Source organism: Zophobas morio, unplaced genomic scaffold, assembly GCF_036711695.1.
Source record: "Zophobas morio isolate AGI-343-1 ecotype UQ-CSIRO unplaced genomic scaffold, CSIRO_AGI_Zmor_V1 ptg000407l, whole genome shotgun sequence".
NCBI lineage: Eukaryota > Metazoa > Arthropoda > Insecta > Coleoptera > Tenebrionidae > Zophobas > Zophobas morio.
Window position 1 is genome coordinate 220774 of NW_026972511.1, and position 25037 is coordinate 245810.

At 33.8% G+C, this 25037-nt stretch overlaps 3 protein-coding genes and 1 long non-coding RNA gene across 10 annotated transcripts; 1 reads left to right on the forward strand and 3 right to left on the reverse strand.

Annotated features, from left to right (window-relative positions):
• Positions 1 to 4245: 4245 nt before the first annotated feature.
• LOC135120689 (uncharacterized) lies at positions 4246 to 8944 on the reverse strand. Its single transcript, XM_064045031.1, has 9 exons — positions 8877 to 8944; positions 7808 to 7980; positions 7517 to 7587; positions 7180 to 7216; positions 6239 to 6338; positions 5824 to 5891; positions 5484 to 5575; positions 5057 to 5120; positions 4246 to 5001 (listed from the first exon to the last, which is right to left on the reverse strand). Exons 5-9 carry the CDS (start codon positions 6249 to 6251, stop codon positions 4606 to 4608), a joined length of 633 nt encoding a protein of 210 aa, XP_063901101.1. The 5' UTR covers positions 6252 to 6338; positions 7180 to 7216; positions 7517 to 7587; positions 7808 to 7980; positions 8877 to 8944; the 3' UTR covers positions 4246 to 4605.
• Positions 8945 to 18536: 9592 nt separating this feature from the next.
• LOC135120681 (DNA ligase 4-like) lies at positions 18537 to 23099 on the forward strand. Of its 7 annotated transcripts, XM_064045026.1 has the most exons (27): positions 18537 to 18613; positions 18667 to 18765; positions 18840 to 18886; positions 18940 to 19026; positions 19078 to 19968; positions 20033 to 20116; positions 20167 to 20239; positions 20303 to 20408; positions 20460 to 20593; positions 20655 to 20709; positions 20767 to 20852; positions 20907 to 21010; positions 21064 to 21158; positions 21207 to 21270; positions 21325 to 21372; positions 21428 to 21487; positions 21547 to 21643; positions 21696 to 21775; positions 21828 to 21878; positions 21930 to 22020; positions 22078 to 22166; positions 22214 to 22295; positions 22351 to 22476; positions 22530 to 22651; positions 22703 to 22762; positions 22816 to 22855; positions 22911 to 22983. In XM_064045026.1, the coding sequence occupies exons 5-26, from the start codon at positions 19822 to 19824 to the stop codon at positions 22843 to 22845; spliced, it is 1884 nt and encodes a 627-aa protein (XP_063901096.1). In that variant the 5' UTR covers positions 18537 to 18613; positions 18667 to 18765; positions 18840 to 18886; positions 18940 to 19026; positions 19078 to 19821; the 3' UTR covers positions 22846 to 22855; positions 22911 to 22983. The 7 variants fall into 7 exon arrangements, with proteins under 7 accessions (XP_063901096.1, XP_063901090.1, XP_063901089.1 ...); XM_064045020.1 differs by having other exon boundaries at positions 19078 to 19666; positions 19724 to 19968; positions 22703 to 23099; XM_064045019.1 differs by having other exon boundaries at positions 19078 to 19526; positions 19578 to 19968; positions 22703 to 23099.
• LOC135120683 (uncharacterized) lies at positions 21137 to 21547 on the reverse strand. The gene is made up of 3 exons (XR_010278685.1): positions 21430 to 21547; positions 21319 to 21376; positions 21137 to 21265 (listed from the first exon to the last, which is right to left on the reverse strand). It is a non-coding gene; the product is annotated as an uncharacterized LOC135120683 (long non-coding RNA).
• Positions 23017 to 24527, reverse strand: LOC135120682 (rRNA N6-adenosine-methyltransferase METTL5-like). The gene is made up of 9 exons (XM_064045027.1): positions 24445 to 24527; positions 24246 to 24393; positions 23800 to 23892; positions 23668 to 23739; positions 23532 to 23606; positions 23406 to 23477; positions 23312 to 23354; positions 23160 to 23257; positions 23017 to 23105 (listed from the first exon to the last, which is right to left on the reverse strand). Exons 2-8 carry the CDS (start codon positions 24340 to 24342, stop codon positions 23218 to 23220), a joined length of 492 nt encoding a protein of 163 aa, XP_063901097.1. The 5' UTR covers positions 24343 to 24393; positions 24445 to 24527; the 3' UTR covers positions 23017 to 23105; positions 23160 to 23217.
• Positions 24528 to 25037: the final 510 nt, after the last annotated feature.

Genomic DNA, 25037 nt, shown 5'->3' on the forward strand with positions numbered 1-25037 from the left:
TACCTTAACAATAAAGCGCGTAGTGACTCAGAACTTTAAGCATATTCTAAAATGTTAAATATAATATACTAGGACTAATAGTAAACAAAGTTATTTCAAACGCAAGTCCTTAGGTCCATTGAGATATTCTTAAGCACTAAAGTACAAAAAGATTTAGCGCAAAAACAGTACCTTAAGCAAGATCCGAAAAGATTTACTTTAAGTAAAACTCAAAAATAAGAATCCATAATTTCATTAAAAAATTAAGAAAAAAGTTTACTTACAGCTTATAAGGCGAGTCTCTCGTGACTATGACTTTCGCCGAACTGGTATTATCAGTAGCTTACCTTTCCTCACTCAAGCATGTGTTTATGCTATGGCCTTGCCACCCCTGGAGGTATTTCTGTTAGAGGCAGGGTCTAATCCTTACTGTGCATTTTAGTAACCCTCTAAGATTGAAAGCGGCTAAACTGGTTTTGTTCCTTCTAGCTATTGAGCTGTGCGCTAATCTCTTACACTAGGAACCGCCTTTGCTAGTCAACTTCGTATGGTGTTGATTCAGTATTACTCGATTTTGTCCTCATGATCGCTCTGCTTTCACCGTAACCATATAAAATTGGAGAAATTGATTTTCTTGGTCATTAAAAGATTTTTGAAAAGAAGTTAAAACATACGTGATAAAAGACTAAAGCCCTACTTATGTTTATTAAGATTTGATAAAATTAGTCAATGACTTTAGTTTTTCTTATAAGAAGTTGGGCTCTAGTAATGAAAAGCTAAACTTACAGAACATCAAAACGAGTTAACACCTCAAAAGTGTTGGTCATATACACATAGTACCTAATTATCGGTGAATAGTTTAGAAATCTTTGAAAGTCAACTATTTTAGCTTAGTTTGAGTTGTGCATTGGTTTAATCCTTCACATTCTCCAGCGAGGAACAAGATAATGAAAAAAGATTTCTCTTTTCTTATAAGTTAGGAGTTAACCCATGTTCTTTGCCATTACAACCACTATTCACCACCCTCATTAACCTCTTCTTGTGCCAAAAAAAATCACGGGGGGAAGCGCGGATTCTAGGCTATTTACGAATATTTGCGAGCCCTCTTACCATCATACTCGTAGTCTTCGGCAGTTTTCTCTATTTTTCTTTGAGGAAAAATTGATCGAACTAGTGGTAAAGAGGTATCTTGTTCAGTACTATTAAGGACTTCTGTGTTAAGGACGTCACTAATGTTATATTTTAAGGCGCTGTGACCCTAAATTACCACTTTTCCTCGAAGTTGAGCATCTTACCGAAGCTCTTGAGGTCCACCTATAGTCGGTTGTTCGTAGGAGCATTGACTTTCATGCGAGACAACCGTTATCTCGCAGCGTATTTAAACCAAACTGACGGTACACACAGATTACACTATAATTGTTAGAGGAAACCCAAGGTGTCACGTGCAGAAGAACAAAGGACGAAGTGTGCACTACTACCCGGAAATGTAAAAAGAGATATATAAATCGCAGGGTTAGCATTAACTCAGCTCGATATATCGGGGCGTAGGCGTAGACAAAGAATTATTTGCCGATAAAGTCGCTTTGTGTGTCACTTGCCCTTTAATTACTATCTAGCTCTCCTCGAGCCAGACTATTTTCTAACTATGCCCCCATAATAATCGAGCTAACCTCGGCTGTATTAGGATTAAATTAGTAGAGTTATGATAGTACTACCCAGCTTATCATACATGTGTCAATTCGTTTAATCACGCTGTTTAATTGGTTAACATCGCCATCATCTTAGTTTTTACTTAAATTTAATACTGGATATTTGTTTGAATACTCACTGTTAGGGTATTTAAACCTTTACTGACCTGTATCTAAATCTTTAAGTCCTTTAAAATTAATTGTAAACAAATGTATATATATATATATAGAGATGTGCAGATGTGACTAAAACAAAAAAAACATTAAAATAACACGACTGCCAGTTTATGTTTCGTGAACCTTCATTATATACTAACCATTAAGCAGTGAAATAATTAATAATAATCATAAAATTGCTTAAAATGGTAATTTGCGTTAAAACGTGTGAACTGGGATCCCTCAGCACTCACCACGCCAAAAAAGCGTGGACGCGCCTTAAAGGGTAACAAATCATAAATTAAGGTAACAAGTTTTACAGGCCAATATAGAAATTTGTTTGTTATAAGATCTGACAAGAAAGCTTTATTTTACTGTTAAATAAATTTTGGTATATTTTCTTAGTCTATTTACTACTACTAACCTCTAGAACGAAGTTCTCTAGTATCCTTTGAAAAATTCTGTACTACTTTTAGGTTTTTCAGTTGCATACTTTAAATACAAAGAATTATTTTTTCACTTCGAATTCTTCATTACTTTCGTTACTTTCTTTTACTAATGTGACCTTACTGAAAGGCAGAATATAAACTTAATAATCTAAAATAGTTATGTTTGTTCTCTTCATTAAGGCCCTTATAACGGCTTTAAAAGTTTCTTCTTGAATAACTGAAAGGGTTTTTTTTAATTTAAACCCGTTAGCGACCTTATTAGAGAAACAATGTTAAATAAATGCTACAAATCTTGACAACTTGTTTTAAGAGACCTTAAGTCCATTAAGTAGATCTTAAGATAAAAGCGCATAGTACTTAAGCGGAGCTTGTATGCACTGTGTTTCGGGCCATTATGATATGCACCTTTGCTGCTTGAGTCTACAACTCGCTGGCATGCGCGTGTTATTTTAATGAAACAAAATATTATATACGGGCGCGCCTTGTGGTGTGCAAAAGAGTTTTACAACGCTTTGACTTCTTGATCCTATGAACTGCAAGCAAAGCACTAACGGACCGCCGGTAGAAATGATCGTCACTTATAAATCATGGGACGGTGCACGCTACCGCCACCCCCGTAACGCATTTTGAGTGTTTGTTATAGCCAAAAGAAGAAATACGATCAAGGGAAAAAGAAAAAAATTGATAAAACGTTAACTTTAATTTTAACCTAATTGAAGAATCTATGTCTGTCGACACTATCAAACGCCATTAATTCAGAAAAATGCATGCACTATGAGCTCCAAAAACGCATTGCTCTTCGCAGGGAAAGTACACTGGGAAAGTACACTGGCATTAGCACTCTCTTTGCAAGTTTCTGCGGCTAATGACGAACTGACGACGATCTGAGTCTAAAATGATTTGAAGACATTTTTTAAATTATAAATCAGGACCGCCAATGGGCTTAAAACTTACGCATGAATTTAGTGCACGTTTGACCCGGCGACGTGCTTTAAGCATATTAAGAAGGATCGTGAAAACTATATACGATTTACACAAGAAAATTTGAGTTACTAGTAAAACCAAGCATTCCGCCCCCAATCTTTTTTACTGAGCATTTAAACAATTCTTTGATAAAAAGAAATAGTAGTCGTAACTTCTATTTTTAATAGCTGTAAGCGCGCCGTTGCTTATTTGTAATGTTGTGGCTGTGCGTCTGTGGTTTAGAAATCTGGCGTAATAATTAAATTTTTATTGGCAGAATTCCGTCGTATAAATGAAATTCGTAGTTTTATACGTTTATGTTGTACAGCAGCTGTTGTCTATTGTTTAGTCTCTTCTCGCTCTTGTAGTAAGCAAAAAAGTCTAAAAATTATGTGTAGTTAGTCGTGAGGGGGATTTCATGCAGCGGGAAGCGCAGTCGGCAGTTGCGAGGTTGCTTTCTGGCTAAAAATTTTAATGGATGCTTAGCCTCTGTTAGTTTATATCCAAAACTTCATTAGTAGAGTCAACTCTTAAAACTTATACGGTTTTTCCGCTTCTTTTTCTTAGGCGTTCGCTTTTTGGCGTAATGGAAAAAGATTAAGAGCCCAATACTCTATCAATTGCTCCGGTTGACTTTATTATTCGGTCTTTGATGGTTGCGTACTTAACCTCGCCCTCATAAATTCTAATAAAGTTTACTCAATGATTACAGTTTCATCGTTAAGAGATAAAACATCCGACCAAATTACTTTTTTAAACAAAGAACTGTAAAAAAAAATTATTGCTTAGAAGCTGTTATCAGATTTATTCTTTATATTAACTTGGAAAGATATCGGCAACATCAAAAGATGAATCCGAAACCTGTAGGTTTTGAGCGCTAATAAATAAATAAAAATTAACTACAAAACTAACTTTACGTTTATCAGAGATTTTTTAACCAGGTTGAAACTGGTCTTTTAATTAATTAATAGAGGAGAAAATTGTGCCCCCCCCCGGTTTACATATTGCCCCTTAATTCGAGTTATAGGAGAGTCTAAATTTACCGTTCTTATAAAAAATTATTGACACTTTTGCAGTGGGCAAGACCAGTACAGTGTTAACTAAGTTAATTTGACGGGCTTTTAAAATATTATTTTGTCTTTGAACACCACCAGTCTCGTAGAGTGGTATTAACTCCTTCTGTTCCTCATCTATTTTTCTATTGTCCAAATCTTCACCACTTGGCTGAGTGGCGGTCAGTATAAGAATAAACTCCTTTAATTCCGCTTTCTCCCTTTTCCGGCGTTTTTTGTTTTTAACGGTTATAATAAACGTTTTATGATCAACTAAATGAGTGCTCAAAACTTGTTTTCTGAAATATTTTTTTTCTTTTACAGAGATTCCAGCTCTTCATCACACGAAGAGTGGTCCGCATTATTATCATACTTATTATTATTAGAAGGGCTATTAGTGGTGCAATTTTCTAAATAATCGTACAAACTAGAGTTTTCTAGGCTTTTCATAACATGGCTATTTTCGAAGCTTGCGGTTACACTTCGCAAGTTCTGCTGGTGGACATACGAGGCTTTAACGGTTTCCCAAAAGGCATCGACCTCCGCATAGTTGGCCCGAGCCACGTGTTCGGCTGTTTTGAAGTGATGAAGGCTGTGAAAGGTCACGTGGCAGTGCTCACAGAAAAGTCTTTTCTGGCCGCTGGAATTTTTGTTTTTCAAGGCCGTTGCCTTTCGCTCCTGCCGGAGAACAACGCATCCTTCTGGCCGAAGTCCCTTACGATAAGCAAGTTACAAAGCATAATAATAAATAAGAGTTACAGCAGAAAACCTTATAGTGTCTATAGAGACCGCGTGTCAAGAAGGAGTTTAGTGAGAGTTCTCGATAGTTAGGTCTAATAAAATTTAAATTTGTACTTACTGTTTACCTTATGAATGTTTTTAGATAGCACTAAGTAGAACTTTTAGCTGCTGGCCAGTTTATAAATATAATTACCACCAAATTTATTATTTGATACTCTTTTTATCAAAAAACTAGACCAGGTAAGGTGAGTTAGCTCAGCGGTCTCATTTTATTAAAACATAAGATTTTTGTCTAAGCACAAAACCTAAAACACATTTCATAACACAAAAGTAAGTGAAATAAAAACTAAAGTAAAGACTTTACAGAAAACATTAATGCAACAAGTTCAGTAAAAACGTACCACTAACAAAAACTATTTTAAAAAAACCACCGAGAAACTCATATGTAATAGAACCGGAAGTGTCCAGTCAGCGATTCAAATTTCCAAGCACAACCCCGAAAAGCAACAAAATTCGGGTGTGAAGGGTCAATAACTTTATATAGCCCCTAAAATAATATAACTTTTTGAAATTGCGAGGTTATAGTCGTCATAATAATAATATAGTAAATTATAAAGTAATTGTGATAAATATTTAAGCAAAAAGCAGTATTAAAGGGTCAAGGACTGTGCACGTCGTATTTTATATCGTTAGCTTACGGTAAATTATAAATGAGTTTACATTACATAAGAAGTAGTAGTAATTATAATCTAGTAAGCCCAGCAAAGTAGTGAATAGTATTCATTTTTTTATTACTTGCCATTCACTTTCCCGTTTGAGAGCGTCAAGAAGCTTTTCATTTTTCTTTAGATGAAGTTTTAAAGCTTTTGAAAATAATAAATAATTATTTGGAGGACATATTTAAAAAAATACAATAATTTATTAAACTGAACTTTTGTTACTATTCGCTTAGTTTAGTGTATTATTATTAAAATTAAAAGGGAATTTTTTAAGGAATCAAGCCAGGACTACTCACAAGGAATATTCTTAAAAGTCGATAAGGAAAGCGATAAAAGTTGGTTTAAGATCTTGCTAAACAGCGAGTCTTCTCTACATTTATAAAAGTGGGACTTTGTGTATCGGTGGCGACAGTAGAAGCTCAACGCTAACTATAACCTTTTTTACGGTCATAGTAGTGGTCTTCAGATTAAAGCTTATAGAAAACTAATACCGTTATAAGTCATAATATGGCAACCCAGCTTGGCTGCCCGTTCCACGAGTGGTGTAGAATATACTTTACCAGCTTCGGCAGTTTTCTTCGCTCTCCGGCTCTTTAGTAATAAAAATCATATAAGAAACTATTAAAATAGAAAAATGATGATTAAGTATAAAAATTCTAAAATTTTTTATAAAAAATACTTTTAAACTTGAAAGATTTATTAACTTGTCTAATAAAGTTTTTTTTTAAAACTTTTGGTAATTCCCCTACACTTTAAAGATCTAAACAAAAGCTAAATTTTAATGGAGCAGAAGTTTTAAATTGGAAAGGAAAGCATTAAAATGCCCACAGATTAAGATTTAGTTAAGTATTATAAAGGACATAAATCCAAGCCTACGCAGTTTGCAAAGTACCCTAGAAATTATAAAAAAAGAGAAAAATTTAAATTTCCATTTAATGAATGCAGCGTGTATCTTAACTGGGAGTACACCTTCTACGTATATCACCGCATACTTTGAAAGCCTTACTAAGCTAGCTTTTGGAAATACAATTTATATATGTTCGGAAGATCGAATATTAAAAGAAAAACAATTTAGAAAATTTCTTGCTTCCTTTAAAATTGTAAATAATAATGTATGGATTATTATAACCAAGCAGAGTCACTCTTTTCCCCTTAAAATATAGTTGTAGCTATTGACTGTGAAAACTTATATAAAATGCTTAAGAAAGTACAAGAAGTTTAAGATTTACTTAATGATAAAGTTTTATAAAGCTAGTCATCGCAGAATTTGATTTTCAATTATGAAAGCGGTCGTATTCATAAATTAAAATGTATTTTATAAACTTTATAAAGTAAAAAGTACTAAAAGTGATAACTTTTTACAAGTGAATAACGCCTACTCACATAACAAAATAGAAAGATTAAAACAAGGAAAAAGTAATTATAAATATACCAAATATGTATTTCGAAAAGCAATGGCATTTTCTTTTCTAAAATAAGTAAAGAAATTAATAACTTTATACAAACTTTAATAAAATTTAAAAACTAGTTTTTTGTTACCTACAAAGAGATCTTTAAAAATCAATAAAATTAAAAAAAAGTTGGAAAGAAAAAAAATTGTACAGATCCATAATAACAGTATAAACAAGAAACTTTTATATAATTTGTAAAGAAATCTATACAAGAATAAATCAACTAAATAATTTGATATATATATAATTAGATTAATATTTATTTAGTGACTTTATATTTTAATAATAGCTACACTAAATAGGTAGAAAAAAGTAGACCTTACTTCGTTTTGAATGAAAGCAGGATCGTAAATAAAAGTAACCGTTTTTGAAAAGTTGGAAGTTATTTTCTATAAAAAATAGAAAAGAAAAATAGTAGACCAAGAAAGTGATATCACTTTTATAAGCTTTAGTACAAGAAAAGACAATTTTAATTTCAGTTTATTAATGTTAGTAGCGTCATGTGTACTACCTCGATACATAAAATACTATTAACTTTGTAACAAGAGCTATTAAAAAAAAATTTAAATTTTTAGTAAATGAGAATAAGAATAACATTAAAAAACATACAGCCCCTAAAAGTTTGCAATCACTCTTTACGCGATCCAAGGTAACTACATCTTTTACGGAGAAATAAAGAACTTTTCCTTTTAAACTTTTAGTCTGTGGTTTGTGAGTGTCTTTTGAGTTATGTAAGGTCCCTTCAGAAATCACTTGTTGCTCGTCATCGTTACGATGTGCAGCTTCAGTAGATGACAGTTGAAAAAAAACTTTTGAGAACATTTACTTAATTTAAGAAATTTATTTGCCCCTCTGTTACACCTTATTTAAAATGTTTGTCACCAAACATCACATAAAGCGGTTTATAGTTTAAAAAATTTCTTTTTTTTCTGATATTGTCTCCTTATGTCATGAACTTTTGTAAAGCTAGTACTTACTGTTTAATATAATATATGCCTTACAGACGCTCAAAGTTTTAATGTAGACAGTGAAACGGTTATTATTGCGCCACTCAAGTCATTGGCAAGTTGTATATTAAATCCACATGCTTTGACCCGATTTATGCAATTTTGCCAGTTACTGTTATTGTCTCTTTCATTTATTGAAATATGATATAACCACACCTTATGAATTATACTATGAACAGTAAAGAAGCTTAAATTTAGAAGTTTTCAGCTAGGTGCTATACACTTATATAATCAAAATAGGTGGTCCCGTCTTATCATTATAGGTTACTTCGGACTTCATATATTTATAAAACGAGAATAATTACGGAGTAGACGTTATATAACGCTAAAAAAATAATTAGTCGACGTGACTATTAAAATAACAACATTAAAAATTTTACACTATTAACAAAAATAGGCGTTATTTGAAAAGGCATAGCGAAAAGAAGGGTGTAAATTTTGTAGGAGCCGGAATGAAAAATACTAAATAAGTAGATAGTGTTTTTTATAAAAGAAAAGGCAAGCGCCATAGTAAAGAAAAGAATAAAAATTGTGTTCGTAGTTATAAAGTAACTGTACCAGTAAATTAAACAAACAATATACGGTATTATAAATTATACAGTAACGAAAGTATCTAACTTAAATGCCATTTATGACTATTATGGTGAATTTAATAATTAAAAAGAACTTACATATATTTTTTAAAGTATTCGATAGTTCCGTTATATAGCCTGAGGCCTTCGGTGCGAAATTATATTTTGCAAAGACCACCACGTTAAAGCTTTGTTTATAAATTAGCTTTTTTTTGTATACAAAATACAAGTAAGGAGTTTTTTTAGAAGCAGCTTATTGCCTTAGTTATAATGCGAAGTATTAACCAACAACGCCTACCAAAGAAAAGTTACAAAAACTCTTTACAAAAATAAAAAACTTCTGATTTTCTATCTGTCGGTTTACGGAGAATAGCATTTCCAATTTCTCCTAAAAGCGATTCTCTAATTATTTTAGTTAAGACGAAAGTTAGTAAAATGCTCTGAATCACATGCATATATGATTTTCCTTAGAATATATGTAGCCCAAATATATTTTTTCCCTTTGGGTCTAACTCATACTCAAAGATATTTTTTAAATCTTTCTTTAGGCTTTTTGGCCTGCATAATCACTGTAGAACACTACTTATGTTTAAGGATTTCATAAATTACCCCCTGTTTATAAAATAACTGCTAATTTTTATTTCAGGTATGTTTTGACTTTTAGAATTAGGTTTTTGCGCAAGCCTGAATGAAACAATTTACTATTTTACTTAATATTTTAAGTATTCTATTTATTTCCTGAAGGAGCCTTACGAAAAACATTTTATGTATTGAATAGTCTGCTCCGTTTGACACTACATTTATGATAAGATTTATATAAGCACTTAAAATTTTCATATTTTAGAGTCTATAGATTAAATTTATATAATTAAATAGTTGTAGTAGGCTACAATACTCAAATAACTAAAAGATACGTTTATATAAATAACTTCTCAATATTAATTTGAACCACAGCTTTTGTGCACCCAAAGTTGTTACTTCCAAAGGCGGAATTCCGCAATTCCGTAAAGCGCTAAGAGAATCGTTAACAGCCTATCGCTTATTCACTGGCGAGGTTACACAAGTTACGCTTCTACTCTCGCTGGAGTATATCAGCATTCTTTAACTTACGTACAGTAAAAAGTTTAATTATATATTGAAGAAGTAACTCGTTCATACTTAAATTATTAATCTCTTGTATCGAAGAGCATAATTTAGTGAAAATCTATTTAATACCTAGAAGTTGTGCAATCGTTTTTAACCTCAGGCCCTAACCTAACTTTTTGCGGTGCATACAAAACATTGTAAACTGGGAACCGATTATGGTTTAAGCAACTAAAAGTACTTAGTTCTTCCTCCTTTTTCTTTGTCTTGAACAAAAACTAATCACCGCTGAGCTAAAAACCGGGTCAAGTTAGCGTGCTACAAGTTTTCAAAAGCTAGTTTAAAAAAAAAATTTAAAACTCGGAGCATTTTGCTCATAGTTAGATAACTAATGCACTGAAAAATCGTTTGGGAGGTGTTTAAGTAGCCTTAATTTAATTTTTCCGGCTATGCATACTTTGATTACAATGGTTTGTGGCTATTCACAACCCTCTAGACTATATAAGTCAGTAGATATCACGGTCTCGCTGTTTATTATGTATATATAACACAATAAATCTTTTTACACATCATGAACGGCAACTCCTAGTTCTTCTTTATTAATGATAGTATGGGAGCAAAAACAAGTACTTTTTGCGTATCTGAGGAATGGTGCTATGCTGGTCTATAAGAACCTGCAAATGGATGAGTTAAGTCTATAAATACGAGAGATGATGCTTAGAATATAGACATATAATAATAGAATGAATTCAATTTTGTTTAAGAAATAACTGGACTCCCTGAAAATAGTCTATAAAATAATAATAATTTTAATGGTATTGAAACTAAGAAAATGGGCTAATAAACCATTAGAACAGGCCATAAACCCAAGCTAGAACCGCCGTCTTAAAGTTTAAAAAAATTACATGACAAACAGCTATAAAAAAGCTCCTTATACTTAGTTTCAAAACTTAGTGTTTTATTAAAGCCTTTGTATTATATTGCGTTCTAAGTTGTAAAATTTAGCTTAAAAGTGCGATTGCTTCTGCTAACTTTACTAGAATAAAGAAGAAATTTATATATAAACTTATAGAGGCATTAGTTGATTATGAAACCTGCCAAGAAACATAATTAACCAAAACTTAGAGTACTGCCCAATTAAACATATTTTCATTGTGAGGTTTACATGTCAGCGTGTGAGAAGAAAGGAAAAATCATTGCTATTTTACGAGTACTTAATACATGATTTCCATATATCATCGATATACGCCATTTTAAGAAATGACAAATACATATAAACGCAAGTCTACGGTCTGAAAGATGCTCATATGAAAACATTCCGACCGTTCTTGTGTTTTCGAAATTATGTAGATACCAAATGTGTGCGTAACAGAAGCTCCTCTGGGCGTTCCCCTAAAAAGAAAGTAAGTGAAATATAAAAGCATCGTAAAAGGACGAGAATAACCCAACAACAACTAGGTGTGTCAAAGAAGGATGGTTTAAATTACTTCTAGATATTATACTCAATTATTTAATTTTACTTTTAAAGGTATCCTTTCCGGCTCCCTTCAACTCAACAGGTTGCCTACAGAAAATGGCAAGAAGGAGCTGGTTATAAAGGTGGGCCTACCTTTTAGGGTGGTGGAAGCCTGGTTTCAAAATCAGAGAGTTACCATCTCGAAGAAAACAAAAAATACCAATTTTTTAAAATTTTTGACCTCTTAAGTTACAAGTTTAAAGCGGCCCAAAATTAGGGTGCAACGTTTCCCTTCAGCATCCGGAGAGCTAGTCACTCTTCCTAGCTTCATAGGTGGGACACAACTTAGGTATGCTACTTTTAATAAAGTTTAGGTTAGACAATTATTTTTAAATATAAGTTATTGGGCCGACCACATTAACTATGGCTTACGGTAACAGTATTTCAATGTATAAGTATATTTTATTTTATTTTTCTGACTAAATTTATTGTTACATTGTTAATACTAAGAACTTAGGGGTAACGTCTACAAAAATGTTGTGAATATTACAAACATTCATGCCTTACAACGAATGCCAGTGGTGGGATTTTATCAACGTATTTCATAGTTGTACAAATGTATTATAAAATTATATATCATGTAACTCTAAGAATAATAGTACAACCAAAGTTTGAAGACTTACCCATTTATACGTTAGCACTGGCACAGCTTTTAGCCCACAAAGCAGTTCAAGATATAGACCAAGGCATGGCAGTCAGGGTACCGTTATTTTAACTATACACATAATATTGGTTAGCTAAAACCCTTCAATTAATTTACAAACGGCTTCCATCTTAATGAATCTATTATGTTAGTGCGTGAACTTTTTAAAGATTAAATTATTGCCTTTTTCAATAGTCAAACCAGATGTCGAAGTTTTTAGCATTTATACAAAATAAGCATTCTATATCCCGAGTTCCTAATCTTAATGTTTATTGTGGTGTTAATATTTTCTAAATATTTAAGTATAATGTAAGCCACCATAACATACTTAAAACCATGATTTGTGGCTAATAATTGCGCTTATTATTCTAATTATTTGCATGCTATAAATTAGTTTATATAAGAATCTATAAGCGATATTCAATAGCTGTCTCATAAAAGCTTTTAAAATTACTATTTATCTCCTAAATATACTACAAAATAAATTTTAATGTTACATAAACGACAAATAACCACAGAAAATAGTATTGAGGCCATTTTAAGCTACACAAAAATAAAGTGTTAAAACCTACAGTTTTACAACGCCCTCCGTTCATAGTTAAGTACTTTATTTGTAAGGTACCATAAAATTTTTTTTTATGGCTACTAAAAAGAAAATATAGGGAGTGCAATATCCCAATTAATTAATAAATTCCGCGAATGGCAACGCTAAAAATAAATTTGGAGTTTAATACTCACCAAAATTAACGAGATTAGCAGAAGTAGATGAACCCGACTAGTAAATATAGTTAACTTTAATTGATATAGAGGACAGGGGTTTGGAACCATAGCCGGTATCTATCTTATGATGCTTGGGTCGGATTTAAACTGAAGGAAGCAAGAAACTTATTAACATTTCTTTCCTACTGTGTTAACGTTGTGTATGACCAAGTGCTATTTGCGGTGTTGCAGTAAAGCAAGCTGCCGTACGTTATTGCTAAATTTTGCCCACAAGAAGAACCGTTTAAGAAAATATAAATTGATTATTCTAAATATTGTAACAAGGGAAAGTTAACATACTCATGAGGGTCAAACTAAGCTGCAGGATACAGTATTTCTACCTTGCGTTAACCTGTATTCCTTTTGGAAAGTGAAAAGTGTCAGCATTTTTTTTTAATGACCCTTTTTCAGCTTTAGACGCCTACAACTCCGTTTCGGTAATTTGTATTGGGCATGGTCTTCCACAGAAGCCCCGATTTTTGCTGTAAAAATAAACTTAATTTCGCTTTGCTTTAAAGTTAATTTTATTTTCTTACCTTTCTTAAATATCTTAATAATATAGTCCAACGTCTATATTTCAAATCTAGGTATACAAATGTTACTTTAACAGGGTTAAATGCGTTAATCATGTCTTTGTTGAGAGTATATAATTATACAATTATTATAGTTTATAAAATTCATTTACTAAACTTATATAGCTACTATGTCGTTGCACATAAACTTTTCGTTAATTTTATCGCTCCAAGCACACTCAAGAGATAAAGCTGTCGGGTGGGTTACAGGGGTTCTATGGGCACAGTTATCTGCACGCAAACATTTAAACTTGTTTTTGCTACTAATATTTTAAGGGTCTAAATAGATACGGGACTACTAAATTTTTTAATCCTTTTTTTTTTATCAGTAATTTTTTTTTGAACTAGGACACGCTTGGTTAACGAATATAAAGTATACATCATTAACTTTCATGTTAAGGTTAGATACGCGCGGCTGCTTAATGCACAATAAATTAAGTTAGATTTTTCATTAACTTTTTCTCTATAAAAAATTTTTTATTAAATATATTTTTTGCATTTCTTTCCTTCTAAATACGGTGTTATCCTTTGGGTGTAAATTTACATTTTTTGAAAAAATAGTAAGGATAGTTATGACATGAGTGTGCGTACTGTCTATGAAGCTCCTTTTTATTTATAAATATACTGACAGTAAAGAGCTTAATACAAAATTTGACATAATAAGAGATTTGGTTGTCTAAATTGTGATCTCAAATTTGGAAATAATTTCGAATATAATTAGTTTTTTCGTTACTGGGCGAAAGTGCGCAAAGAACCAAAGATATTATAGCCAATAACGTTACATAATAAAGTTAAATAGGTATGGAATAGCATAGGATAAGAAAGCCAAATAATAGAGTTAATGAAAACTAGATAACACTAGTAATCTATTTGATATCAAATGTAACAGACTAATAAGGTATATAAATTACTTTGTACAGACCACCTTATAATACATTGCAAGGCGACTCGGAAAAGTAACACAGATTAGAGATTTATTTTAAGCACTTTTACTAGTTTTTAGTGTGCACCTGGTCATCTATACTATGAAACACTTTTCCTTTAGCGCTCAAAAATTATTTATCCTCAAAATGTTTACTCTTGTGGTCAAAATTAGAGTCTAAAAAAAGCTAATTCTGATACGGAAATCTTTACTGAAACTTTCTTAATTGTAATAGGTTAGCAGTTGACTAGTAAAATCTCTAAGATTTTATTATTTTATTATTATAAATGATGACATTTACTTTAGTAACATTTAAAGAAATCAAGGCATTAAGAATATTAATAATCTTTATAAGGGTGTAGGTAGTATTATAAAAGTCAACTATTGTTTCACCTTAAATGTGCCAAATGATACATATATTCTACAAGCCTCTGAGATCCAAAATCATGACCAACTGCCTTAGATAACTCTTCAAGATATTTACTGAGTATTCTGGCTTTTTTATCTTTAAGAGTCTGAATTAATATGCGCAATAAGTATATTTATAAATATATAGCGTGTAACCTTTTTAACTATTTTTAAAAAGTCTTTTCAAAATTTATTGAGGTAAGAAAGGTGCAATACCTGAGGAAGCTTACTGAGTGGCGCCATTTTAAGCTAAATAACGGGCCATTTTACTAAATGTTGTGTCTTAGAAGGGTAACAGCGAGCTATACTATGGATACCTGCCGCATTGCAGTGAGTAAGGCTAAAGAATCTTAGCATACACGGGTTTGGGGGAGTATAAGCTAAAAGATAAAGACTGAAGCCTAAATGGCTAGCAAACTGATAGTTATTAATATAAGTTTGTTGCTCATAATTTTGCTCAAGTGACCACACCCAGGAGAAACAAGCAGTTTTCGTAATTTAAAACGCTTACAAAAAAAAATTACCCACAGTATATTCATAATCCCCTCGTACACTTGTGTAATTTATATTGGTCTAAAATTCGTGTTAAACAAAAAGGCTTAAAAAGAAGTTACCAATCCCAAAAAAGAAAAAAATAGCCGAGGAAAATCTTGCTGTAATCATACATGGAACTAAAGAATTTGTGAGTACGATCTCGCAAGGAAAATTATATAGTTTATGTTAAGTGTGTGCCAGTCTTAATTATAAATTCTATATTATTGAAAGCTAATATTATGCTTTCTAGGGTTACGATTATATTCAGTAGCTATAATTCTTTTTAAAAAGAAAGTGAACTCCTTTCAAAGATTATGAAGTATTAACTGCAAGGGTAAATATTTGATTAATAAAGAGGGGAGGATAAGTTAAAAATACTAACTATACGAAGTAGACGTACGCTACATAAAAGTTAATGTCACATAGTTACATTTATACCTCTTGAAAATAGGGGAGGTACATAAATTAAATAAGAGTGAGGGAAATTTGAAGTTTTTACAAAGTTTGGAATAAGCTTAAAATCTGACCTTTTATATCACCACATGCTCATCCGTCACTCATTACAAACAGAGAGCAGTGCTTAGAAAAAATTGACGCGTGGACATAATTTGGTAAGCCGATCACGATGTCTTAGTCACTCAAATGCTGCTTGGTTTCTACTCCGCTTTAAAGTAGGTATGCCTGTAGTATAAAGTACTCAAAGTATAGCTAAAAACGAAACCAGAAACTAGCGTGCCTAACTAATAGATATCCGTAGTGTTAAAGATAGCGCGCATGTCTTCACGGTCATATACTACGATCTACAGCTTTAACGAAAAATATAAACTTTTTGTCCTACCAAAATTTTGTTTAAAACAGTTAATTAATTCTTATTTATACCTTTAAGATTTTTCCTCTCCATTACTAAAACTTTAAAGTGGTTGCATAATTTTAAGAAAGCTATCTAGTTTTTACTGTATTAGTATTTTTAACTCGAGCTTTAGAATTTACTGGTAAACAGGTACTTCTAGTTTTGATAACCTAAACATTAACGTTCCTTTTATCACTTAAACTAATTACACCCTAAAATACTAATTATTCCGTCCTACTAAAGTAGAACTAAAAACACAATAAAAAGCTGGATTAAAGTAAAAAGGAATCAAACCTCTATCTCTGACTTAAGCTACAGCGTTTCGTATGCAGAGAGAACTGTCTACTGCGTAAAGTTCGTAATGCTTCGCCTTAAGAGAAAGTAAAATATTTATTTATTCCCCTCCTCACTCTAATGTTTCAAGCAGCATTTTATACAAGTCGACTTACAGTTTAGGTTTAATAAACGTTACTTTCGTAATTACTCTAATAATTGTCTACAAAATATGAACCCTTAGTTAGTCCCATCAAAAAATTTATATAAGTCAGTCACGTGCTCTTTATTTGCATGGCAAATTAACTCTACTTTTTTAGAAACCGGAGCTCTCTTATTTTTTAACTATTCAAGGTAAATTACTAAGCTTACACCTTAAAATTTATAAAAATTTTATACTGGTAACACTTCACTTTTTCGTTGCTACCTTAAAATCTTAAAAGCTTTTTGTAAACTGTAAATAATTACTTGTATAAGTCAAAAGTTTTATAAATTAACTAAGCATTGTACTATGTTAACAAAATCATTTTTAAGTCAAAAGCAGTTATTTTATATATAACAATCTTTTTACAACGCTTTCGGAGATTAAAAGTAATGCTACAAATAAACGCCTTTCACATTATTGAACCAGAACGTAGACGTTGGCATATATAGTTCAGATCCGGTTAAAGGGAATAATGTTTATTTACTTAAACGTGCTTTCAGTTCGGAAAACTAAATCACTGGGTTATCCATTTAGTACGTCTGCTTCTTGTCTTTTATTCGATTGAAGTTTTGAATGATTTTTGCATGTTTGCTATATATATATATAGTATTACCTTTTTAACTATCTAAACTTTTTCTGTTTATTATAAGTTATGATAATCTAGCTCATAATTAAATTTTTTTTTTATCATTTCTTTTTTTTTTAGACCGAATTATTCTTCGTAATGAAAGTAAACGTAAAGCACTGTATTATAGAACTTTCTAATATGTAGTAACTAGGAGGTCATTGTATTTATTAGAGTACTCATGAACTAATAATTTGTAATTAAACAAATTTAGAAGAATTTTTTAGTCAAAATAGCTTTTAATAAAATTTTAAAACTTAAAGTAATTAAAATTTGCTAATATTTGTGATTTTTTTTGTGAAATTGCTTATTAGTGATTAAATAAATTATAAAGCTTTTAAGCGGATGGTAAAGTTAAAAATTGCCATTCTAAACAAGAAATGCCATAAAAGAATCACATTTTTAAGTTAAAATAGATAGTTTCACTCCAATAAAGTTCAAAGTAAACGTTTTTATAGTACGTTTGCACTTAAACGATAAAATTTGTTTTAATAAGGTGTCGAACCTGTGTACCTTTTAACGGATTAATCGCACTCAACTAGAGGTGTTCGCTTATAGGTATGTGGTTACTTTTGACTTAAAGTGAGCAAGGTAACGTATAACAAATTTAAACCGATATTAATGCTTCTAAAGCAAAATATTGTAAACTCAAGGCTTAGTATACTAAAATTCTTTTCTATGACACCTTTCCTTAAAAAACTTTTCTGTAATATAATCTTAATACTTCATTTTTTGGAATGGATTTTTCATGATTTCCTCCGCACTAGGAGTTGAGCTTTTACTTTACATTTGTTAAAGCGGTTAATTATTTTTCTCCTTTGCAAAGTTATATGGATGCACGCTTGTACCCGACGTAAGGATAAGCAATTTAACAGTTCATACACGTAAATTCATCATGCCGAAACTCATCGTAACACTGAGCACTGACGCGCGTAATCAAGGTCGTAGGCTTCCCCACCGTAAAATTTCCATAGCTTAACCCTTCGTTAGTGTGCCGGAAAATAGTAACACCGTTATTATTGTAAGGTGTGACATACCTATTAAAAAAATTCTGTAGTTTATTTGTTTAGCAAATAATTTTCTCAATCTTTGAAATAATTTTTTTACTTTAAAGCTAAAACACCTTTAAAAAAAATAATTTATACACAGATATTCTAGTTAATGACAAAATTTTTTAGTGAACGGAGGGACTAAGACTTGGTACCTCACAGATCACAACATTAACCAAAGGTTAAACAAATACCCCCTAAGCACTAGGCCAAAACATCGCCTTATTTGGATTAACAGTTGCTGTGCCCCTAATATAAGAGGGATTTACCTAAGAAACCAAAATAAAATGTCTACTTTTATATCTCGGACAAGCTGTAACAGCTTGGACTTCAAAGATTGCAGCGACCACTACGAACCCGGTCCAGCAGCTTTTAAGTGCAAGTTTATTGTAATATGGTTCGCTCCTTTATAAGCAAATTTATCGCACTTTTTCGTTATCGTTTTTTCAGCAACGTCTTCGAAAAAATAATGAAGGTTTCCGGTCATTCTGAAAAAAAGAAAATATTCAATGGATTCCTCGAAAAATGGAGGGATACTGGTTTCCTTCTGTATAACTTTTATTAAATAACTACTACATATTTTTACCATAATAAGTTTTAAAAGTACGTTATCAAATAAATAGGCGATGCCGACTTTTTTCCTGCGCTACGCTTATTTCTTCCTAAATTGGTTAAATTCTGAAAGTTTATTATAATTCTAATAACTTAAGTTTGCTTGTGTAGGATAAAAGACGAATCCCATATGGTATTAAAGAGGCAAAGCTAGCAAAATTATATATTGAAGCTCTTCAAATTCCACCCAATTCGAAGGTGTTAACAGACTCTTTAAAGTTATCCAATATACTATTAACAAGACCTAAGACTGGACTTGCTCTACTGAGTTGGAAAACCACACGAACAGCTTCTGATTCTTTAGGGGATTTTGCCGCAGTGGCAAGCGTCGTTTTGGTTCTAACTTATGGCATACGGTAGAACGACGCCCCTATGTTGAACTGATTCTACAATTCACTTTCTCAGAAAGACCGATGCTCTTCCACTCCCTCTTTAAGTATTGCCAACGTTAACAAGTACCTAGATATGGTAACAGTTGGTCAGGTTTCGTTGGGGGCTTCTAACTCGGTAGTATAGCTGGCAGAGGCTAACATGACTTCCAATGACTTATCTCACAAAGATGCTTTACTATTTTTTATTAAGTAACGTAATATACTATAGTTGCTTAACTTAAAGTAACGTTGGAGTTTCGTCCAGGCACCTCACTTTTTTCGAACAGAAATGGTTTATTCGCATTGTTATGAAGGACTTGAAAATCGGTAGATTTTATTTACAGTATTTAGCAAATAGGAGCATATATTGTTCTCAAGGTTTGTCTGAAGTTAGTGTGTTTGACTGTATACACCGCGATGCTCTCGAACTTTTTAATGTTTGCAATGATTTAAGGAAAGTGTGCCAAGTAGCGCCTTTATTATAAACTTGAAGCAGGCATAACCGCTAAAGCAATGTGTTTCAGGCCTTGCCAAAGCCTGACAGCTGTCTGCCTGACAGAGAAATTAGACTTTTTACTTCTTTTAAGCCGATGCTTGCCGATAGTAAGACGCTTAAGGAGGCATGTTAAGAGAGTGCAGCTTCTTGCGACGCGCTGTAAGGGTACTGTTACAGGTGGCAAAGTTTATTGAAAGTTTAGGGGAAGTGTTCGTGGAAACAAAGTTTGACGGCGATCGAGTGATTATTCACTTTCATAAGGGCCAACTGCAGGTCGACGGTTCAGTACCTGTCCTCTTCTCCACTTATTTCTCCTGCTTCTCTTCGATACTGTTAGTATTGGACCCGCAGTGGAAACAACTTGACGGACCTCTATAGCAAACTTCTGCCCAGTAAAATAACAGGCTGCTTCGCAGAGACTGTTCAAGATTATTTTTTTAGCAAGTCCCTTTTTATAACGGCGTGAGATAGGTTGAAAACTGCATCATCGACGGTGAGATGATGGGTTACGACACTGAACTTGACGTGTACATACCGAAGAACTGTAAATTATTTTCTTAGTTCAAAGTTTTTCGTGTGATATAATATTCCCATAATGACCAAAAAGCGGTGGACGTCACATCTTTCGGTGCACCATCTGCTCGCCGTGCGTCTTTCGTGGCATTCGATATAGTTCTGCTTAATAACAATAACATCGCGAGTAGACCTTTCAAGTAACTTAACAGTTTAGCAGCTCGATAGTGAAGTTTGTACATGATATTTAGAGTCAGGAAGGAAATCTTGCGCGGAGTCCTGAAGGAGCAAAAGGGTATACTACTGGTAGCAGAGACACGTATAGCTTCATCCAAGAACGATATCAGCGAACTGCTAAACGAAGCCATCGAGAACCGAGAAGAAGGCATCAAACATTAAAGAAAAAATGGTTTTAACTGGCAACAGTTCTGTATTATTAATGACAGGCGTGATGGTGAAGGATCCCAATTCAGAGTACGTCCCCAACCGTAGGAGGAACAGGTGCCATGTCCTTTATATTGTCGCTTTTGCAAGCTGACTCCATTCTCTTGCCTTTAGCGGGTGGATCAAAGTAAAACCGGAGTTTGTGAGCGAACTGAGCGACCTTCTAGACCTACTAATAATAGGAGGTTACTACGGATCAGGTGCCTTTTCCTCTGCGCAGCTTGCAAATTTCTACTTATTTATTTTGTGTGCAGGGAAAAGAAAGAACATAATATCACACTTTCTGCTTGGTGTTCTTCTGCAAACCGACGATCCCGGCCCGCAAGCAAACGCTCCCGTCTTCCTATCCTTTTGCAAGGTTTGCTTTCGCAACTGAATTTTTGCTTCAGTTGTTGCTACTCGAAGTCACAGGTGGGCTCCGGCTATACGTTGGAAGACCTCGAGAGCATGTCTCAAAAACTAGACCGTCATTGGATAAAATTCTCAATAGTTCGTCCACCGCATTTGTAGGATTTTTCAATTATATATTCAGTATAATCTTAACTTCTACTCAGTCTTGAACTTACAGAAGGATTTAAAGAAAAACCCGACGTGGTTATCCACCCCTCAAGATCTATGGTTAATTTTAATCAGTTCAAGATGAGTAAAGCCCACTTTGCTTATAACTCTTAGGTTGTCAGCGTGAAAGCTGCAGAAATAGTCCCCTCCACAAAGTTTAAGGTTCCTCCGAGAAAAAAATTAGTTAAAATAATATAAGCATACATTTTAAGTACAGACCGGCTGCACATTAAGATTTCCCCGGCTGGAATACTTTAGAGACGATAAGGAATGGAGAGTAAAGCTTTCAGGCGCCGACGCATTCACCAACACCCCACTCACTAATAAACACACCAGGAATGCCTCAACTCACAGATGCTTTACGAGTTATGGGGAAATGCCGGCGGGAGACTTCTATCAAAAAGAGTAGAGCAGGAACATTTTGAGCTGGCAAGTATCCCGCGTTCAAGGTGCCGTGTTATAGTAATGCTTCAACTGTTAGCCAGCAAAAAGATCCCGAAGACCCGTAGCTGGTTTGGCGCTCATGGACAAGTATAAAGGCCCTGACTTGTCCGCCATTGAAGAGGTTGTTTTACTTCTTTGCGGGGGTTGAGCTAACACTTCACACTACTGTCCAGGATGCCGACATTTTCAAAGGAAAAGAGTTCTTAGTAGCGTGTGAAGGGAAGGTGCTCCAACTTCTCCACTGCATAAACCAGGCTTTTAATACATGTAACTAGAAAGAAATAGAGATTTTAATAACAAAACTCGGCGGTTTATGCGTCCAGAATTTCAGAGTAGGGAAGACCACGTGTGTAATAGCCAACAAGGGTGACCTTTGCCGTTTTACTTTTCGAAGAGCTTGTATTGTAAATTAATTCTTTTAAGAGAACTTGAGGGTGCGAAGCATTGTCAAGTCGAAGGCGGCGGACGTGGTGTCACCGCAGTGGATACAGGAATGTTCAGCTGCAGAAAAAGTCGTTTATTTTTGAAATCTCTAGTTCCTTCTGCTCAAATGCTGTAGTTACTCCCCTTCAACCCCAAGCACCTTCTTTTTGCCACGGAGGCCACAGAGAAAGACGTGTACAGCTATTTCGACCGTCACGGTGCCTGGTGTTGCCCTATGCTAATCCTCTCCGTTACTGAACGGCTGTCCGGTAGGTGATAGCTACACAGAACCTATTAAGGACCAGGACGAGCTAAAGGGATTGTTTGACAAGATGCCTTGCGCGCTAACCAACCAATCACTGGACATAGCCGACCTGGAGCACAAGTACATGGACAAAGGTGTCACTTTCATGAACAGCAACGTGATCCTTTTCTAAGGAATAACGTAATAGACGGCGGTGAGTGCGTCATGAGCGTTTTCAGGATTTGCGTTTGCTACGTAGACTTCTATAAAGAAGTTGGAAATCCGCAACAAAGACTATGCAAGTCATATCTAGAAATAAGTGCTGCCCAAGTAAATATTAATTCCGGTTAGCCCTTTTGTATTCTCACAGCTTCGCGACAGATAGAAATGTTCGGAGGAAAAGTGGTGAAGAGCATCAATGGGGAGATAATTACCCACGTGGTATGTGACCGTGACGATTATAGTCGGTTGGAAGCAATTAACAGAATAAACAGAGGAAGAGTGAAAAAGTATCACGTGGTTGAAAAGTGCTGGGTAACGAGCTGGCAAAAGTCCTTAACGAGGCAAGTAGTAACCACTTCGCTTGCAGGTCTCCGAATCCATCAAGTACAGAAGAAAAGTCAAAGAAACTCTTTTTCCTTGCCGTTTATAAAAATAGGAAATTTAAGTGTAAGATGCCAGCAGATTCCGAACTTCTTTCTGGCCACATTCAAAACAAAATAAATCCACAGTCACGTCTACACTCTTCTTCTGGTGGCATTTATAAGTTGCAGGTAAATTGAATCTAGAGTGAGGAAAGAATGAAAAAAGAACGAAACACACAAAAAAAAAAATCCACTTCACGCAATCGGCAACAAGTTTAGGATGTAAGCCCCAACTTCTCTGCGCTGTGCGTGCTACGTATTGGCGAGTGGATGACTTGTGCATCGAGTAGACCTTTTTTCTGGTGTAGTCTGCTTAAAAGTCATACACTCTCTAACAAAATAAAACCTTGCCATAAACGCGGCCACCCGAAGAAATTTCATATCCAGCCCTTTATATGAAACTTAAGTAGTATAGTATTAATAGTTTTTCTCAGCAAAACCTCTATTATTCTTAGTTCCGAAGGGGGGGTTCATAACGACAACGTCGACACAACTCTCGTACTTTACGTCTCCTTTTTTTTTTTTTTTAAATAATTATTAATAAAAAGTTATAAGCAGAAGCAAACCAAGCAAAGTCAGCACGTCCGCGTTTATTAAAGTTACTTTTTCCCTTTGATCAGAAATAAATTTTTTTAAAGTCTCTTTCAGAATAATAACCTAGATTTATCTACAAAAAATATATAAATCAACGTTACAACGAACTCTCACAAAGCTCCAAAGCGTCCTGATCTATGTCAACTGCTAACACCTTTCTGGAACCCAGCAAATAACAACCTTCGTGGGATAAAGAGAAGCACAATAATAGAGATAAGACCAAAGGAATAAAAAGCACACCCAAGGTAAATATTCCGCAACCACAGCCCAAGTCAGCTAGCTCCAAACCTTGTATGTCTCCATTCAAGTCCATATAATGCAGGACCAAAGAGCCTTTATGACATATAATAGGCTCCATTAAAGATAAAGATTTTATTAATTTAAAGGTAAAACATAAGATGTTAGTTCGCTTTATATACATATATATAATGGAAGAAAGGAAGACTTTTTAAAAAAATTGATCATTCAATATTTTCAGTTATATAATGAAATATACAACAGAGACAATTCACACCCCGAAAAAACTATTAATTTACGTTAAAATATTGAAAGCCCACAGCATATCTCGGGCAAAACATAAACTTTAAAGTAAGGACATAAGTATTTGCTAAGATTCAATAAAGGTAGCTCTAGTCACTCTGATAACTTTGTTAAATCTTAAAATTTCCAAAAAATATATATATAACCTAGCTTTGCCGGGGTGGTATACTGCTCTAGAGTAATTATCGGTTTTGTAAAATTGGGTACTTGCTGTAATGCAGATTCTATTTCTTTAAGCTTCATAATTTTAAATTAACAGATAAAGTGTACTGCTCAAGGTAATGCCTCCAAAGACTGGTATGTTACAAAAAAATTCTCAGGCCAGGGAAACAATAAAAACCATACCGCAAGTAAATATCAGAGGTGTTCCCTTTTTATCGTAGGTTCAGTAGTTGTTCGTTAAATTTGAAACACCTAACAGCGCCACGGTTCATGTCCAAGATGCCCCTCGGTTAAGGGTGTCATAACGTGGCGGTGGTGAGACAGCCAGGTCTTAAAAAGGAAGGCTAGTGTAATGAAAGAGGTTTGGATTGTTCGCTCTTTACAGGTCGTAGTCTCGTAGGCGGGGTAATAACTGGCGAGTCCTCCACACTACTTATGAGGGCAAAACTTCGCTTTCACTTGGAGTGAGCCTTATAATTTACCTTGAGTTACTCTTGTTCTAAAACGGTGTTGACAAGCTTAAGGAATTGACTCTACTGCAAAAATTTAGAAAATATAAGCAGCCGAAGGGTAATTTCCTCACATAAAGCGAAAAAAAAACATTATACTAGCGGCGCTTGTAGTCACCCTCGAAACAACCTTTTATGCAAAATGCGTCTTTACAATAATAACGGGTTTTTAGGATGGGAGCACTGCGCAGGTTGCAAATTTGACGGTAATAAGGCCTGCACTACAAAATTGACAAGTTGGATAAACTGCTCCTACTAAAAGATGTA